Source organism: Cinclus cinclus, chromosome 3, assembly GCF_963662255.1.
Source record: "Cinclus cinclus chromosome 3, bCinCin1.1, whole genome shotgun sequence".
NCBI classification, from domain to species: Eukaryota; Metazoa; Chordata; class Aves; order Passeriformes; family Cinclidae; genus Cinclus; species Cinclus cinclus.
In genome coordinates this window covers 108,932,399-108,949,913 of record NC_085048.1, presented here as the reverse complement: position 1 = coordinate 108,949,913, position 17,515 = coordinate 108,932,399, and the positions used below count along the sequence as shown (strand labels likewise).

General features: G+C 51.9%; 2 protein-coding genes across 2 annotated transcripts in view; both read right to left on the bottom strand.

The window, feature by feature from the left end:
* LOC134041987 (serine/threonine-protein kinase pim-1-like) overlaps nucleotides 1-8,669 on the bottom strand; it is an 82,426-nt gene extending 73,757 nt beyond the window's left edge. The window contains exons 1-2 of the mRNA XM_062489059.1: nucleotides 8,565-8,669; nucleotides 8,456-8,506 (exon numbers count right to left, since the gene is read on the bottom strand). Of these exons, the coding sequence (XP_062345043.1) occupies nucleotides 8,456-8,506; nucleotides 8,565-8,669 (156 nt within the window). The remainder of the gene's footprint in view (nucleotides 1-8,455; nucleotides 8,507-8,564) is intronic.
* Nucleotides 8,670-14,324: 5,655 nt separating this feature from the next.
* LOC134042725 (serine/threonine-protein kinase pim-1-like) lies at nucleotides 14,325-15,892 on the bottom strand (the record flags this gene model as incomplete). The annotated part of the gene is made up of 5 exons (XM_062490508.1): nucleotides 14,325-14,380; nucleotides 14,655-14,831; nucleotides 15,053-15,422; nucleotides 15,651-15,701; nucleotides 15,788-15,892. Coding segments are annotated over 5 exons (759 nt in total), but the record flags the coding sequence as incomplete, so codon positions are not given.
* Between the last annotated feature and the right edge of the window lie 1,623 nt (nucleotides 15,893-17,515).

Genomic DNA, 17,515 nt, shown 5'->3' with positions numbered 1-17,515 from the left:
ATGCAAGAGACATCAAGCCAACAAGATGCAAAGCTGATTAATTGTCCTTAAGCTTTCAGTTGCTGCAGTCAGACAGAGCTGGCCAAGCTCCAGCTGAAACACGGCAGTCATTCTCCAACTTGCATCATAACTCCCCAATTGTGGTGTCTCTCCTTTTGAAACTTGGGGGGCTCCTACAGCCTCTCTGAAGCAGCAAAGGTTGCTAAGCTGAGACACGAGTCTGTATGGAGGGCAGCTACTTTGCTTCTGCTGACAAAGCTTGGCTTTGCCTGCTCATGCCTTGCGCTGGTGCCAGTCTTGTGCTACATGTGGTCAGAGCACTGGAGTGTTCTGAGAAGGATATTCCACCTCCTTGCTTTTTGAATAAGAAAACTACTTTATCCAACTCAGCTGATAGCCAAGGATATTCAGATTGCACTTTCAAAGCCCTACCTAAGCTCTTCAATAGGAATGATACTCCTGAGTCCTTCTTTCTTCTTATTTATCCTTCTTTCTAACTCAGATAAGCATGACAGCTACATTTTATCACACATTTCCAAACCAATCTTTCCATCAGGTACAGTGCTAGAACTCTTCTCTAGCACCATGACCTCTTGGATTTTAAATCCAGGCCTCTATATTAAACACTGATTAAATCGTACATCTATAACCCAAAACTTCCCTGGAATCTCAGTTCACAGTGGAGGCCAAGGAAGATAGAAGTTATGCCTGACATTGTCTTTGGGATCCCTTCCCTTCCAAACAGATGCCAACCCACAGAGATGTCCAGAATCTGACAATAACTCCCAGGAGGTAATTGCTTTCCTAAGCTAGATTTCATGGCCTTTCTATTTGCAACTCCCACTGAGTTCTGGATTGGGTTTTATGTGCTGTTTATATTTCTCTTTACAACAAAGGAATGTTGCAACATGAACAACAGCACCCCGTGTTAAAAGTAAAAAAAGCAATACTAGAATTCGCAGACCCCTCTCCAGCAGCCGATATTTCTACAAGCATATGCTTGTGGGTGCTGAAGGTGGCAGTCACGGATTATAGTATTCTATCATCTTCAGGAGACAGACCCATGCAATACAGTTCCCAAATGACACCACAAACATTACAGAGGGAATCAATACCAAGCCCAGCAGAGGACCCATCTTCAGATGCTTTTAAGCCCTGCCTCCTCTTCCCCACCACCACCACCTCTGCCCTTGTGACATGCAGTGTGGGGTTTGACATGGAGCTGGATCATCACAGATGGGCCACATGGTAAATACACAGAGGTTTCCCTAAGTACATGGGAGAGAGCTGACTGTGCAAAGGAACCTCACAAGATGGCAAGAGGGAGCTGAATTGCAGAGGGGAGCAGCAGACACCTTGGCTTACCTCATCTCCTGGGACTCTTGGACATCCAGCTGCAGAGAGCTGCGCAGAGACCCTGCAGCACTGCCAACACTGGGACTGACTGCCTTGGGTATAGGGGGGATCAAAGGCAGTCCCAATGACCCCTTCTTCATATCCCCACCTCTGGGATACAGCAAGGATGCCTGGAAAGAGTGGTGCACAGTGCTCAAATATAGCATCCAGCCTTGCCCTCATTCATGACTCAAGACAGTTACACATGCCCTGACAGGAAAAGTCAATATCATATATAGCAGATTGTCCTAGGAAGGGGAAGGGTGGCATAGGAAAGGGAATTGGTGAGGGAGAGACCATCCCAGCAGGAATCCACATGGTTGGCATCAGCATGTTCTGCAGTGCCACTGCCTCCACTGGCCTTTTGGATGGTATGGGAATGGGTTTAGACCACTGTTCTCTCCCTGTCTCTTAGGCACCTCACAGCCAGTACTGATCTCCAGCCAAGTCCCCACAAAGCCATTCTGCAGGATGTCAGAACCTGCTTTTCTCAAGCCCCTCATTTCTTCTGCTGCTGCCCTTCCCTCTTACAGTTGCCCAGCAGCCTTTCAGCCCAGAAGCTGCTGAGCTCTCGCGATGCTCCGTGCTCTCCAGCTCCCACACCTCCATCATCTCAGGCTCACTGGCATTTAGGAAGTTCAGCAGAGCTCCCTGCCCTGCTGCTCTCTGCAAGGTCTCTGCTTGCCCAAGTTGCTCCAGGGCCCCCATGCCATGACCAGGAAGGAGGGTGGAGGTAGGAGGGGCAGGTGCACACCATTCTTTAAGTGTCCCTTCCTTTCTGGCACAACTAAAGCCCCAAATCAAGTCCTCTTCAAACTACAGTTAAAGGACCACATCCTGTCAGGGATACACTGGGCCCTTCCTCAGCAAGGCTGGAATCAAGTACATCAGCCTTTGATTGGACATTCTGTTTGCCAGACCTGTTGCTCATTTGCCTCCTCCTGCACCCCATGGCAAACCCAGAACAACTGCAGGTGCTGGCCCTGCTGCAAAGACAATCGTTTGCCTGGGCTTGGGGCTGCTCTCCCCATGGCCACCTCCCATCCCTTCCTTCTGGACAAAGCCATGCCACAGCACACAGCTGCCCAGAAGCTGAAGAAATCTAGAAATAGCATCAGAGACAACTGTGTAGGAGGCCATGGCTGTACAACTCAAATGCTGCATCAACCTGGAACTGACTTTGCAGGACTGCCTGTTCCAGCAAACTCCTTTTTCCATCCCCACCAGACAGAGCTGATGGAAACTACCACCAAGACATAGACATGGTTCACAGATACCCGTGGGTTACTGAATGCAGGAGGATTGCTTAGCTGGAACAGACAACTTTAGCAGCGCTGCCTTCTTGTTGGTGTTTTCTCAGCTACAAGACAGAGGAGCAACCATGACAGAACCCAGAAATCATTCAAAGCCCTCTCCTGCTATAGATACACAGTGAGGACTTGAAATCTGCACTACACACCCATTGCAAAGACAGCCTGAAGTGCAGAGTCCAGCTGAGACCTTCCTTTACTCAGGGGTTTCCCTTGCCTCACACCATAGGAAAAAGTCTCAAAACTCTGCCTGCAGCACATAATCTGAAAATCTATCACATGGACTTATCTTGGTCTTCTTACCTTATGCATTTTTCCCTCTGAATCCAGCTCCTGCTTGTTCTTACTGTCACTGGTGCTGCTGCCTTTTTTCCCACCCTCCTGCTCCACACTGCAGATTTTAATTGGTTTAGAAGAAGGAGAGCTCTTCTGGATGGGAGGCAACGGTTTAGAGGGAAGGAGCATGGAGGGAGATGGCCGGAACAACTTGGAAAACATGAACCTAGTCAGGCCTGCAATGTGGAGACATAAAATAGAACAGAGGCTGAGATGCAAAGCTAAAGCATCTAAAGCTCCATATACCATGGAACACATTTCCTCAAAACTTCTAAACAGCTGCACAGGGAAACATGCACGTAACAGCAGCCACGTGAGGCAGGCCTGGGGCACACTCTGAGCCATTTCGCAGAGTAACCAGGGGAACTCCATGGCCTCTGGGCTGCCCTGGGACAGCAGGGAGCCCTGTGCTTCCCAGCAATGGCTCAGCTGCACATGCAGCCTCCTGCTCCTCTCCCTGCCCCACAGCTCAGCAGCCCTACAGCTCCACGGGGCACTGGCAGCAGCACAGCTCATGGCAGGGGGCACCTGCAGGGCACAACTGCTCCCTGGCAATGTGCACAGGCTCTCCAGGCTGGCACAAGACCCTTCCTCCCACCAGAGAGCGGCCCAGCTCCCACCTTACCTCGGTGGGAGGCTGAGCCATGCTCACAAGGGAACAAGTGAGTTAGGTGAACTCCCACCTGTAGAACCAATACATCTAATGGATGAGGCAACCAAGGGGTCTTTTTAGTTATTCAGAAAATTGCTTTGCTTTTATTTTTCAGGAAATTAGTATCACTTTAATTACTCTGAACAGTATGGTGCTGGCAAGCCAGGAAAGAGAGCTTCTACTGCATTGCTTATGTGTTTCTCATTGCCACCCCACTACTTAGGGATCTCTTTCCTTCCAAACAGCTGGCAACCCACAGTGGTCTCCAGAATTTGACAATTACACCTAGGAAATCATTCCTTTCCAACGCTAGATTTCATGGCACTTGTTTCTGTAACACCCACTCAGTTCTGGGTTGGCATTTGTTGGTTGCCTTTATTTCCTTTTGCAACAAAGGAAGGGCAGGCTCATGAATGATGGCAACCCACATTAGAGGTAAAAGATGCTTTCCCCTCCCCATTGCTTGTCCCCAGTATTCAAGGAGCCCATATCTGTAGGGGACACACTGGCTTGCAAACATTCTGTTTTTGCGAAGCTTTATTGCTTCATGGGTTTTGCTTCATGGGTTTTTTCCCTGCTTTCTTTCCTGCAGAGAACCCAAAACCCAACATAAGACCTACATCCAAACATTTCTGATCATTGCAGTTAAAAACAATTCCAAATTCTCTTGGTGGAAATGCCATAGGGCAGATCATCAAAAGAAGACCTTGCATAAATCTGTATTTCTTTATCCCTGTAGATGGAACAGGTCATTTGTAAAAGCACACCAGATAAGGAGTAATGCTATAGCTAATTTCTATTCCAGAATAAATCCAGCAAAAATGCCACCTTACTTATTGAGCAATACTTCTCCCTAGCTGCATTAAGCATTCCAGCTGCATATCACCAATTAAGGAGTCATTCCAAAGGGCCTCTGCCCAGGATTTGGCAGAACTAACCCAGAGCAAAGGGGCCTGGGCATCTGATCCCTTTTTCTGCATCAGCACAACTATTTCTTCAAATCTCAACTCTCCTATCATGACATGCCCCAAAATGGCAAAAGAATAACAACAAACTTTGCTGGAGGCTTTCAACTCAAAGGCATTGGCTGGCACAGATGCACCAGAGACCGCATTTTGTCTGGCACAATTCTACTTGTCAGGGATCAGGCAAGGCAGGGACAGGGGGACAAGGCAGAAGGCATCTCCTCCCCCAGCCTCAGCCTGCAACACTGACACAGGCAGAGGCAGTGGGGCAAGAGATTTGCCATGGTGAACCTGCCATAGGTGGCTTTGGGCTTGTGCTGTCAGAGGATGACAAACTCAGACCCTGCATATGCTGCATCCATTTGGAATTGTCCTTCTCCAAAACTGGAAAATTCAAAAGGACTTTCTCTCACAGGAGGTTTCCCTATTTCTCCCAGTGAAAAACCAGGCAATTTCCATGACTTTCCTTCCGATCTCAAAGGGTTCAGCTCAGAATATACCCCAAGTTAAAGTCTTCTCCTTCAAGGGCAGGAGGAAGGAGTGGGAATATTTCTCATTTCCTGCTAAATGCTTTCTTTTTTTGGTTCTAATTGCAACACTAGAAAGGCTTCAGGGAGATAAAAGGCAGGCAAAGAATGGAGAGGAATGTTTTGTTTCCTGCAGTGCATTTCCAGGGCCTCAAGATACCACTCCAGCTTATGCCACCTAAGACTTCACATTAGAGGAGTTTTCAGAGCATCCCCGGAGCATAATCCCAGTGACTGGGCTCTGGGACAGTCCACTGAGGCCATCAAGGAATTGAAACAAATTTAAAGAAATTCTTAAAACCATGGTTCATAACCAAGTTTTCAAGATGTCACCTCTGATTCAATATGCCAATGGTCATTTTAGGACCGACATGCCCTGTACCTACCTGCATGTTCAGACTTCTCTTTGATGCTGCCGCTCGGTCTTGGCCTTGAGAAAGGGAGAACAAAAGCACATATGAGGAGGGAGAAAGAGAAGGGAGGGAAGAGGTGTAGCATGAGAGGAGGCAATCTTTCCTAGCTTGTTCACTCTGATGAAGGAGGAAATGCAAGAGACATCAAGCCAACAAGATGCAAAGCTGATTAATTGTCCTTAAGCTTTCAGTTGCTGAAGTCAGACAGAGCTGGCCAAGCTCCAGCTGAAACACGGCAGTCATTCTCCAACTTGCATCATAACTCCCCAATTGTGGTGTCTCTCCTTTTGAAACTTGGGGGGCTCCTACAGCCTCTCTGAAGCAGCAAAGGTTGCTAAGCTGAGACACGAGTCTGTATGGAGGGCAGCTACTTTGCTTCTGCTGACAAAGCTTGGCTTTGCCTGCTCATGCCTTGCGCTGGTGCCAGTCTCGTGCTACATGTGGTCAGAGCACTGGAGTGTTCTGAGAAGGATATTCCACCTCCTTGCTTTTTGAATAAGAAAACTACTTTATCCAACTCAGCTGATAGCCAAGGATATTCAGATTGCACTTTTAAAGCCCTACCTAAGCTTTTCAATAGGAATGATATTTCTGTGACTCATTCATTATTGTAATCACTCGGATAAGCTTGACAGCTACATTTCCTCAAACATATCCAAGCCAATATCTTTCCATCAGGTACCATCCTATAAAACTTCTTTAGAACCTTTCCCTCTTTGATTTTAAGGCAAGATCTAAGCATTAAACATTGATTGGCTTACACATCTATAACCCAAACTTCTCTGGGAGCTCATTTCAGACCGGAGGCCAAGAAACAGACAAGTTCCACAGCATGTTTACAGAGGCAGCACCTGACTGTCCAGACGCCTCTCCAGCAGCTAATATTTGGCAAAACGTAATTTTTGCGTGCTGAACTTGAGACTCAAGGATCACAGTATTCTATCATCTTCAGGAGACAGACCCATGCAATACAGTTCCCAAAAGACACCACAAACATTACAGAGGGAATCAGTACAAAGCCCAGCAGAGGACCCATCTTCAGATGCTTTTAAGCCCTGCCTCCTCTTCCCCACCACCACCACCTCTGCCCTTGTGACATGAGGTGTGGGGTTTGACATGGAGCTGGATCATCACGGATGGGCCAAATGGTGAATACACAGAGGTTTCCCTAAGTACATGGGAGAGAGCTGACTGTGCAAAGGAACCTCACAAGATGGCAAGAGGGAGCTGAACAGCAGAGGGGAGCAGCAGACACCTTGGCTTACCTCATCTCCTGGGACTCTTGGACATCCAGCTGCACAGAGCTGCGCAGAGACCCTGCAGCACTGCCAACACTGGGACTGACTGCCTTGGGTATAGGGGGGACCAAAGGCAGCCCCAATGACCCCTTCTTCATATCCCCACCTCTGGGATACAGCAAGGATGCCTGGAAAGAGTGGTACACAGTGCTCAAATATAGCATCCAGCCTTGCCCTCATTCATGACTCAAGACAGTTACACATGCCCTGACAGGAAAAGTCAATATCATATATAGCAGATTGTCCTAGGAAGGGGAAGGGTGGCATAGGAAAGGGAATTGGTGAGGGAGAGACCATCTCCCCAATTTGCCACCTCTCTCTTCCTGCTCATTTTTCTGCAATTGCAGCTACACTCCCAGCAGGAATCCACATGGTTGGCATCAGCATGTTCTGCAGTGCCACTGCCTCCACTGGCCTTTTGGATGGTATTGGAACGGGTTCAGATCACTGTTCTCTCCCTGTCTCTTAGGCACCTCACAGCCAGTGCTGATCACCAACCAAGTCCCCACAAAGCCATTCTGCAGGATGTCAGAACCTGCTTTTCTCAAGCCCCTCAATTCTTCTGCTGCTGCCCTTCCCTCTTACAGTTGCCCAGCAGCCTTTCAGCCCAGAAGCTGCTGAGCTCCCGCGATGCTCCGTGCTCTCCAGCTCCCACACCTCCATCATCTCAGGCTCACTGGCATTTAGGAAGTTCAGCAGAGCTCCCTGCCCTGCTGCTCTCTGCAAGGTCTCTGCTTGCCCAAGTTGCTCCAGGGCCCCCATGCCATGACCAGGAAGGAGGGTGGAGGTAGGAGGGGCAGGTGCACACCATTCTTTAAGTGTCCCTTCCTTTCTGGCACAACTAAAGCCCCAAATCAAGTCCTCTTCAAACTACAGTTAAAGGACCACATCCTGTCAGGGATACACTGGGCCCTTCCTCAGCAAGGCTGGAATCAAGTACATCAGCCTTTGATTGGACATTCTGTTTGCCAGACCTGTTGCTCATTTGCCTCCTCCTGCACCCCATGGCAAACCCAGAACAACTGCAGGTGCTGGCCCTGCTGCAAAGGCAATCGTGTGCCTGGGCTTGGGGCTGCTCTCCCCATGGCCACCTCCCATCCCTTCTCTCTGGACAAAGCCATGCCACAGCACACAGCTGCCCAGAAGCTGAAGAAATGTAGAAATAGCATCAGAGACAACTGTGTAGGAGGCCATGGCTGTACAGCTCAAACGCTGCGTCAACCTGGAACTGACTTTGCAGGACTGCCTGTTCCAGCAAACTCCTTTTTCCATCCCCACCAGACAGAGCTGATGGAAACCACCACCAAGACATAGATATGGTTCACAGATACCCGTGGGTTACTGAATGCAGGAGGATTGCTTAGCTGGAGCAGACAACTTTAGCAGCGCTGCCTTCTTGTTGGTGTTTTCTCAGCTACAAGACAGAGGAGCAACCATGACAGAGCCCAGAAACCTTTCAAAGCCCTCTCCTGCTATAGATACACAGTGAGGACTTGAAATCTGCACTACACACCCATTGCAAAGACAGCCTGAAGTGCAGAGTCCAGCTGAGATCCTACTTTGCTCACCTTCTTCCTTAGGCTCACACCACAGTTAATGGTCTCCGATCTCTGCTTACAGGACATAAACTGAAAATCTGCCACACAGGACTTATCTTGCTTGCCTTACCTTATGTGCTTTTCCCTCTGAATCCTGGTCCCGGTTGTTTCTAATATTGTCCTCCTTGTAGCCAGTGCCATTTTTCCCATTGTCCCGCTCTCCTCTGGACATCATATTTGACTTGGTTGAAGGAGAGCCCTTCTGGATGGGAGGCAATGGCTTGGAGGGAAGGAGCATAGAAGGATTTGCCAGGGAAAACCTCTTGGCAAGAGGGTAGCCAGTCAGGCCTGCAAAGTGGAGACACAAAATGTAACAAGAGGCTGCAAAGCAAAACAAAAGCATCTGAAGCTCCATGTTTCATGGGACACATTTCCTGGAAACTTTCCTGGAAAATAGCTTCAAAAGGAAACCTGCTCCTGCCATCAGCCCCTTGAGGCAGGCCAGGGGCACACCCTGAGCCACTTCCACAGAGCTCCCAGGGGAACTCCCTGGCCTCTGGGCTGCCCTGGGACAGCAGGGAGCCCAGAGCCCTGTGCTTCCCAGCAATGGCTCAGCTGCACATGCAGCCTCCTGCTCCTCTCCCTGCCCCACAGCTCAGCAGCCCTACAGCTCCACGGGGCACTGGCAGCAGCACAGCTCATGGCAGGGGGCACCTGCAGGGCACAACTGCTCCCTGGCAATGTGCACAGGCTCTCGAGGCTGGCACAAGACCCTTCCTCCCACCAGAGAGTGGCCCAGCTCCCACCTTACCTCTGTGGGAGGCTGAGACACTCTCACAAGGGAAGAAGTGACGTTGGTCAATGCCCACCTCTATCCCAGCATCAACATGTCTAACGGGTGTGGCACTTAAGGGATATTTGATATTTTTAAAAACAATTGTTTGGTTTTAGTTTTCCTTAGACTAGCCTGTGTTTAATTCCTCCAAACACTATTGAGTTAGCAAGTCTGAAGTGAAAGGTGCAAGGATCCAATAATAACAGGGGAATAAGGATCCCTTCTAGAGATTGGCTTTGTCAAAACCCAGGAAAGACCCTCACAGCGACGAATGCTATTTCTGCAAGCTACAGAGACCTCTCAGCATGCAGGCAGGCCTTGCTGGGGTTTTTATATTATCCTGTCATCCTCAGTGTTGGACCCAATCACCAAGCAGAGGAAGAACAGGAAATTTATCAGTAGTGAGACCCAACGTTGATGGCAAAGAAAGAAGCAGAATTTGCATCACATGACCACGTTGTATTTGTCATGGCCACAGTCCCTGTCCTGGCTGACAGTATGAGTGATTTGGCTACTGTCAAAAAGCAGGAAGCAGAGTAAACTAAAGGTAGAATGTTATGATGCCAGGGATGTCCTTGCAAGATCACCTGTAGCTCACAGCCACCAACTCTGACACAGAGCCAGAACTGACCACCATGGACCAATTTTCCCGGAAATCTGGTGGAATTTGTCTCCATTTGACTCGGGCCTTTCAGCTCCTTTCTATCCTCACCTTTTCCTTCCGTGGTCTTTCCTTTTGCAGTAAAATCCATCTTTGAACCCGTGCTTCTGTCTCGCAGAAGTACCTGGGGTTGAATTTGGGAACTGTCTCGGAGCAGACGGCGATAGGAGCTCGGTCCCCAGCCCTAGAACAAGGTGGGGTGACTCCAATCGCCAGCAGTCGGCACAGACAGGCAGAGCCAGACGTGTCTCCTGCCACTGTGTCCGTGTCAACCACAACCTTCACAGCCCCTTGCGGGGCTGCCCCTTTGTGACGCGCTGGCCCGTGGTTCTCTCGTTTCCATGGCCACAGAGCCCCCACCCCAGGTCCATCCCTTTCCCTTCCCTTCCCAAGGGCAGCCAGTCCTGGGCCCGGCCAGGCCAGGTCAGAGGGTTTGGCACTGTCTAGGAAGTAGCCGCTTTCCAAAGCTGCTTTTCAAGGCCTTTATTTCTGTAATTCCCACTCCGTTCTGCCTTGCAGCTTGTTGGTTGCGGATTTTGATTACTTCTCTTCACAACAAATAAAGTGGTGCCTTCCCCTCAGCAGCCCTGGGGATGTTCCTATGTGAAGCCATCTGTCTCACACGGTTTTAGACAATTTAAAACAGAACACTATGGATAAGCCGTCTCCTCTGAAGTGTTCCAACAATCCCGTTTCCAGCAAGAGGAAGTGAACAGTAAGAGATAAAGGTGGAAAAAAGGCCTGCCTCACCGCCCACACGGCCTGGGGGAGAGACAGCTGGGCCCCGATCTGGCAAGGGCCCCAACCTCGGCTGCTGGCAAAAGGAAAAGGAAAACCACCAGCCCACCACTAACATTATGTACAGCAAACACCAAAAAACAACCTTACAACCAAAAAACTCATCTCCGCTTTCTGGCCGGGCCCTACAATCCCAGCCCGGCCCCGGCGCGGCCTTAGAAGGCTCCTTATGGTAAAGAGCTCCGGCCGCCCCACCTAAAAACAATCACAGAACCCTCTGCTGCCCTGGCAAAATATTAACTTTTTCACTGCCCAAAATATGATTTTACAAATACTTTATTCTCTGTCCTGTGGAAAAAAAACCAGAGAACCAAAATGATAATATGTACAAAAACAGCACAAAAAACACCAAATTCAAAGTACGAGAAGAGTCAAGTCTCAGCTGAGGGAAGGAAGACATAGACTGAAATTCTTCCCTTTTTTTTATGCTACAGAAAAGCAACCCTTGTTTCCCTATAACACATAAAAAAATATGGGGTGGATTAAAGATTCTAACTCTAGATGTAAGAAGAAGCGTTGGTGTTAAAATAAACCAATGTTAAAATTGCTGTAAGTGCCCTAGGTTGAAATAGTGAAAAAACCCCTGCTTCTCCCTAGGGAAGAAGAAAAACACCCTCTATTTTTAAAAGTGGAGTAAGCTTTTGTTTCAACTATTATAATCCTTTAAGTGTGCCTCATAAGTTGATATGGTCCTCAGTATTAGTTATGAATTAAAATGTTGAGAAAAAAAATATTACATAATAACCAGATCTCTATCCTCCCTGACGGCTAAACACTAGAACAGCAAGACCACTTACAAATGGTTTCTTATGAAAAAATCTCTATAGGCTGAAGAATCTCCTCTCTGAAAGAAACAAGTAAATGACTATTTTAGAAATGGTAAACTAACTGAGTTGTTCTTTGTATGTTGTCAATGTAAAAAAACAAATGTGTGGAAAGAAGAAGAGTAGTCTGAAGTTTTATTCTAATTTTTCTTCTTCTTTTTTCCCCTATAGTTTCTGGTAATAAAGTTTGTCTTTGTACCATTTAAAGCTAAGCCTGTTTTATCTTCCTCCTAATCCTATCTCACAGCTAAAAACGTTCAAATTAACAATCCAAAACCACTACACTAAAGCAGTATCTCCACCCAAACTCAAACTGAACCCAAAACACCCCACTGTGGAGACCCTAAAAGGCATTCCCTAGTTAGGGAGACACGAGAGGCTTCTCTCATAGCAAGCCCTGTTCTGTCATGCCAATGTAGCCCTGTTCTGTTCCCTGGGCCAGCCCCCTGCCCTCTCCCTGTCTCTCAGGCTTTTGGTCACTCCCACCCTGTTTCCCTGTTGGCTCCCATGCCCTAACCCCACCTTTGTGCCACCCCCATGTCCCCTGGTAAGTGCTCCCTGATGCTCCCCCTGCCCAGGACACCCATCTGCTTCAACCTGGACCCTCACCCCGACGTTCCCCTTTGTCTTTGCCTCTGACCCTGGACTATCCACTCAGTGGCTGAAATAAACATCTCCGTGGATCCCATACAAAGGCCCTTGCTGCTCCTTTACCTGCAACCATCTTAACAGCTATCCAGGCTACAACACCTGGGGAGACAAAGGAGACAAGAAGGATGTCCCAGCTCCCAACATTTCCTTTATCCCTACAGTAGCTGTACTCCAATTACTGCATACGAGAGTTTTACTTGATCCCTTTAATGCCAAGGGACCATGAAGGACTTGAACCTTGTTCAAGTCCAACCTTGCCTGCCTATTTTGGAGTGGAGGGCAAAGACGCAGACAACTTTGGGCGGGGTAGAGCTGAAATTGCATTTTGCTGCTTCTGATTTCCTCCCTGCTTTTGCAGCAGAGGGACATCTTTGTCCCTGCAAACCACTCCCCTTTCCAAGTGAAATGTGGGCCTGGCTACCAACTCCAGGTTCTTGAAGAGACTGCTGCGGTTGGCAACAGGAATTGTTGCTGAACTTTTTGTGTTACTTAAACCCCCCCCACCAATTCCACCAAGTGGATGAGGAAAGAGGCAAAGAGATTTCGGTGGAAGAAGGGAGGCCAAAAGCTTGAAAAAAGGATGAAAGAAATGCTCCGATGATGATGATGATGTTAGTAACATGAATGATTTATTTTTGGCAGCAAATGAACACCCGCTGCCGTCCAGCCCTCCCAGACTGGCAGCTCGAGCGGTGCCGTTTCCATGGCATGAGCTGCTGGTAGCCTGGGGACAGAAACCAGAAAGCCACGGTCAGTGGCAGCAGGCTCCTGTCCCCCCTGTCCCACCACGGCCTGTGCTCAGGCCAGGCTGCTGTCTGTGCTCAGAGCCCAAACCTCCCAGCCCATTCCCTCCTTATTAGAGGAGAGCAGCGTGGCAGGACATGCTCCACCTCTTCTGCTCAAGCATGGCACAACAACCTCCTCAGCAGCTGCAAGAGCGACATTCTTGTGTGCCTGCTGCCGTTTGCCCTAAGCCCTTCTGCCACCCAAGCTGTGGAACCGGGTACCCACCTCTGGAGACCTGCTGCCAGGAGAGGAGCCGATCCCACACAAGGTCCTCATCCTTCTTGCAGGGACGTCCTTGCACACCATGGACCCTCCCCGGGTAGCACCGGCACGGGATGCACTCCACGGACGGTGCTGGTGCTGCTCCATCTGGTCTGGACACAAAAAAAAAGCACCAAAGCTTATTCTTCAAAGTTTCACGGGCCTGACAGCTCCATGTGATAATTAAATCTCTCCAGTGGTGGGGAAAAACCCCACCTTTCCCACCCGTAAGCCCACCCCTCTTTCAAGGGCCTGCAAAGCAGAGCAGCTGGGCCATGGCTAAAGAACCCGTCCCCCTCTGCTGCTCCCTATCCACATGGATGGATGCTTTTGTCAGGCCGGATGCCCCCACCCCAGCCTGTGCCATGCTGGCAGGAAGAAGCTGTCAGCGAGGCCAGGAGCCAGCTCCCCTTCCACAACATCCATCCCCTGCCCCACCAAAAAGCAGCTGGGCAGTTGGCAGAAAGATTAATATTGTCCACTGCCACCCCATGGGGAACCTCTGGCACGTGGCCAGGCCGAGCCCTGCCATGCCTGGAGGCACGAGCATCCCCCCACCCCTGCGCTGCCTGGGGACTCATCTTGATTTCGTCGGGGTGCAGAGCGTGTCCTCTAGGAAGGGGCTGCAACCAAAGCCCATCAGCTTTGCCCTGCCAGTGGCCAGCTCGAGAACGGCGTTCTCCAGCTCTGCGCTGATCTCCAGAAGAACACACCATATGTGCCTTGGCTCGCGGGGACATCACGAGGCCATTGAGCTGCAGGGGGATGTTTCCCCTTTTCCACTCTGTGGCAATTTCACTACACTGTGCCACAATTTCTCCAATAGGATGGGGAGCCCTGAGCCGCTCCCTCCACAAATCGCCGGGGACCTGAGGAAGCACCTCCTTGGCTGTGCTCTCTGCTCCATGCCAGGGCCACTGGGAAATGCTCTGGGCAATTCTTTGAGAGCCACAAGACACGAGCAGCTGCTGCTTGCGGGCATCCTGGATTCTACTGTGCAGAGGGATGGATCTCTGCTGTCTCCTGGGCCAGGTGGGGCTTCTGCACCCAAGAATGTTCTAAAAGGTCATCCAAGGATGGCCTGTCTGCAGGGTCCATGGATAAGCACCACCTGATCAGGTGCTGGCACTCTGCAGAGAGAAACCAGAAACTGCTGGTCAGCTCCTGTCCATGCTCTCCCAGATTTCACAGTGCCCACAGCACACTAAGAGTGCTCAGAGCTGTTCGCACAGCTTCCCATCCATCCTCTCTTCTGGAAGAGAGCAGCAGAAGCACACGTGCCGCCTCGTCCACCTCAGCCCAGGAGATGAACCTCCTCCCCAGCTGCAACAGCAGGACACTTATGTGCCACCTGCCCTCTCCCAAAGCCGTTCTTGCTCCCGTGCCTTGAAGGCCCATCCCCACCTTGAGACACCCGGGGCGGGAAGAAGAGCTGTCCCCGGACGATGTCCTCTCTGCTTTTGAAAGGAAGGTGCCTGCACACCAGCTGATAGAGCAGGATGCCCAGGGACCAGATGGTGGCTGGCTGGCCATGGTAGCGGCCAAAGAGGATCCACTCCGGTGGGTAGTACTCCCGCGTTCCTATGGCACACGGGCACAGCTCATCAGGCCAATGCTGATTGCTCCCTCCCTCCCAGCCAGCTCCTCAAAAGCCAGCCCCAGCTCCTGCCAAAATGCAACTTGGCTGCAGCCGGCTGAAGCAGCATTCCCCCTCACTCCCTCCCTCCCTCCCTGTGTGTTCCACCTGTGGAAGCACAGGGGAGAAGCTCCACTGCCCGGCTGGGCCCCGGATTTGGGCTCACCGGCCATCTGGGTGTAGAAGGTGTCCTGCAGGATCGTGCCGCAGCCGAAGTCGATGAGCTTCGCCTCGCCGGTGGCCAGGTCAACGAGCACGTTCTCGGCCTTGATGTCGCGGTGCAGGACGCCGCGGCTGGTGCAGTGCCGCACGGCCCCCAGCACCTGCCGGAACAGCGCCCGCGCCACGGGCTCTGGCAGGAACCCCCCCGCGTGCAGCAGGTGCCAGAGGTCCTGACAGCGCTCCGGATGCTCCATGACCAGCGCGAAGCCATCGGGCAGCTCGAACCAGTCCAGGAGCCGCACGATGCCGCGGAAGCCGGGCCACGACGCCATCCAGAGCAGCACCAGCTCCAGGGGCACAAGGGCGCCGTCGTGCTGCGGGGGAGCCGCCATGCCATCAGCGGCGCCGATGCTGCGCTCGCCTTCGCCACCCCCTGCCCGGCGCCACCGCAGCTCCCATTGCCCATGGCCCGGGACGCTGCGCGGCCCCCGCTCGCTCCACGCTCGCTCCCATCGCAGCGTCCCGGCTCCCACCCGGCCGGGCCTGGCCTTACCCCGCCCGCTACGCCCCGCCGCCTGCTCCCGCTGGCTCCCCTCACTTACCAGCCGCGCCCACTCCAAGACGCGGTCCCGGGACACTCGCTTGATGGCCACCTGCAAGCCAAGGCAAGCGGAGGGCTCAGCTCGCCGCCCGCCGCTCGCCGCCCCCCTCCCCGCTCCGAGCCGGCCCCGTCTCTTACCGGGACGCCGTCGGCGAGCCGGGTCCCGGCGTAAACGCTGCCGAAGCCGCCGCTCCCCAGCAGCGGGCCCTCCCGGTACAGCTGCTCCAGGGGAGGCTTCTCCGCCCGTGCGGACGGCACCGCGCTCTCGGCATTCTGCCCGGGGCACCCGCCCGCCCCGGCCGCCGCTGCTTCCCGAGCCGCCCCGGGCTCCGGCGCCTCGGGGCCGGCGGCCGAACTGCCGGGCGGCGAGGCTCGCTCGGGGGAATGCGCCGGCGGCGGGGTGGGAGCCGGGCGGCTGCGGGCCAGCTGTGGGCGGAACCGCGGGAGGGGCCTCGGTCGGGGCCGGGCCAGCGCCGGGGCCCGCGCCAGGCGGAGCCAAGAGACGCTGCTGCTCCACCACCGCCACCAGCGCAGCGAGGAGCTCGTCCACAGGCTCTTCAAAAGGTGCCACAGGCGGTACGGACTGAGCCCCGCGGAGGCGGCACCGCGGCGTGCCCGACAGGGGCGGGCAGGGGGCCGGCTCGCCCACGGTCGCCTTGCGGGGCGCGGCATGAGCCGGGCTGGAAGAGGCGCAACAAGGAGGGGACTGAACGGGATCACAGGGAGTCTGAGAGGGAGAAGGGCACGGAGGGCGAGCGGGAACTCGAGCGGAAAACCGATCGAGACAGGCGCTGCTGCTGCTGCTCCTGCGGAGCCGCCGGAGCGCGCGGCCGTTCTGCCGTTGCCTCCGCGAACCCAACGGAGGAGCCGCCGCGCGCCCCGTGGAACACAGGAAACAAAGTAAGAATAAATGAAGCTAATTCCTATTAGAGAAATAGCCAAATAAAGCAGTGGAGGCGTAAAGAAGACTGTTGGCTTGTGGCTTTCTTGTTTGAGTGAGATGAAGCATTTTGTGGGGAAGAATTGCCTCTTCTGACAATTTTGCCAGTGTGGGCTGGAGCGGAGCTTTTAAATTTCAAGTAGCAAAGAGAAATCGTGTCAGTATTGTCATCCCTTTTCATTCTCTGCTGAGACACTTGCAGGCTGCCCAAAGACATCGTCTGCAATATGGAACTTGGACCCAAATGGATTGTTAAGTGTGTCTGGATGTCACCAAATCTATGGGAATGACAAAAACTCTCCAGCAATATTTTTAGTGTTAGAGAATCTAGGAACAATGATATTCTGACCACGATGTTGTTCTGGCCAGGATGTGAAACAGAAATAATTTAATCCACAGGTAGCCCTGGTGTGCACAGAAATTTTGTTTGTTTATTTCCTGTCAGTGTTAGTGGCAGAAGCATCCATTGCTCAGTTTGGGAAGGCTGACCCCTGACATGGACTCTCCTCAAGTGTGTCTCTGCCTCTGACACTAGAGAACACTGAGTGCCTTGAGAGCTCGTGTCGCCTGTGGAATGTTCCAGCTGACTGCCACCAGAAGCTGTGGACGTTCTTTTGGTATCTGATGCAGAAAAGGAGTTCTCCATAATACCATGCTACTTAAACCCACATCGGGATGCGGCTGTGTAGTGGCTCACCATGAAGCAGATTGCCTGCTTTGTCACTGCCAGCCCTGCTGATCCTGCAAGGGACCCTAGTGTATCCCATGCCTGTTTTGCCTGCAAGCAAAGCTTGCCTTGCCTTAGTAGTGTGGAGTAAATAGAGAAGTAATAAAATGGACAATTAAACAAGTTACTTTGGAGGAGATCCTCCTGCTTTCACACATCGGCCCTGCACCTCATGCTCCGTATCCTAGTTTGAATGGAC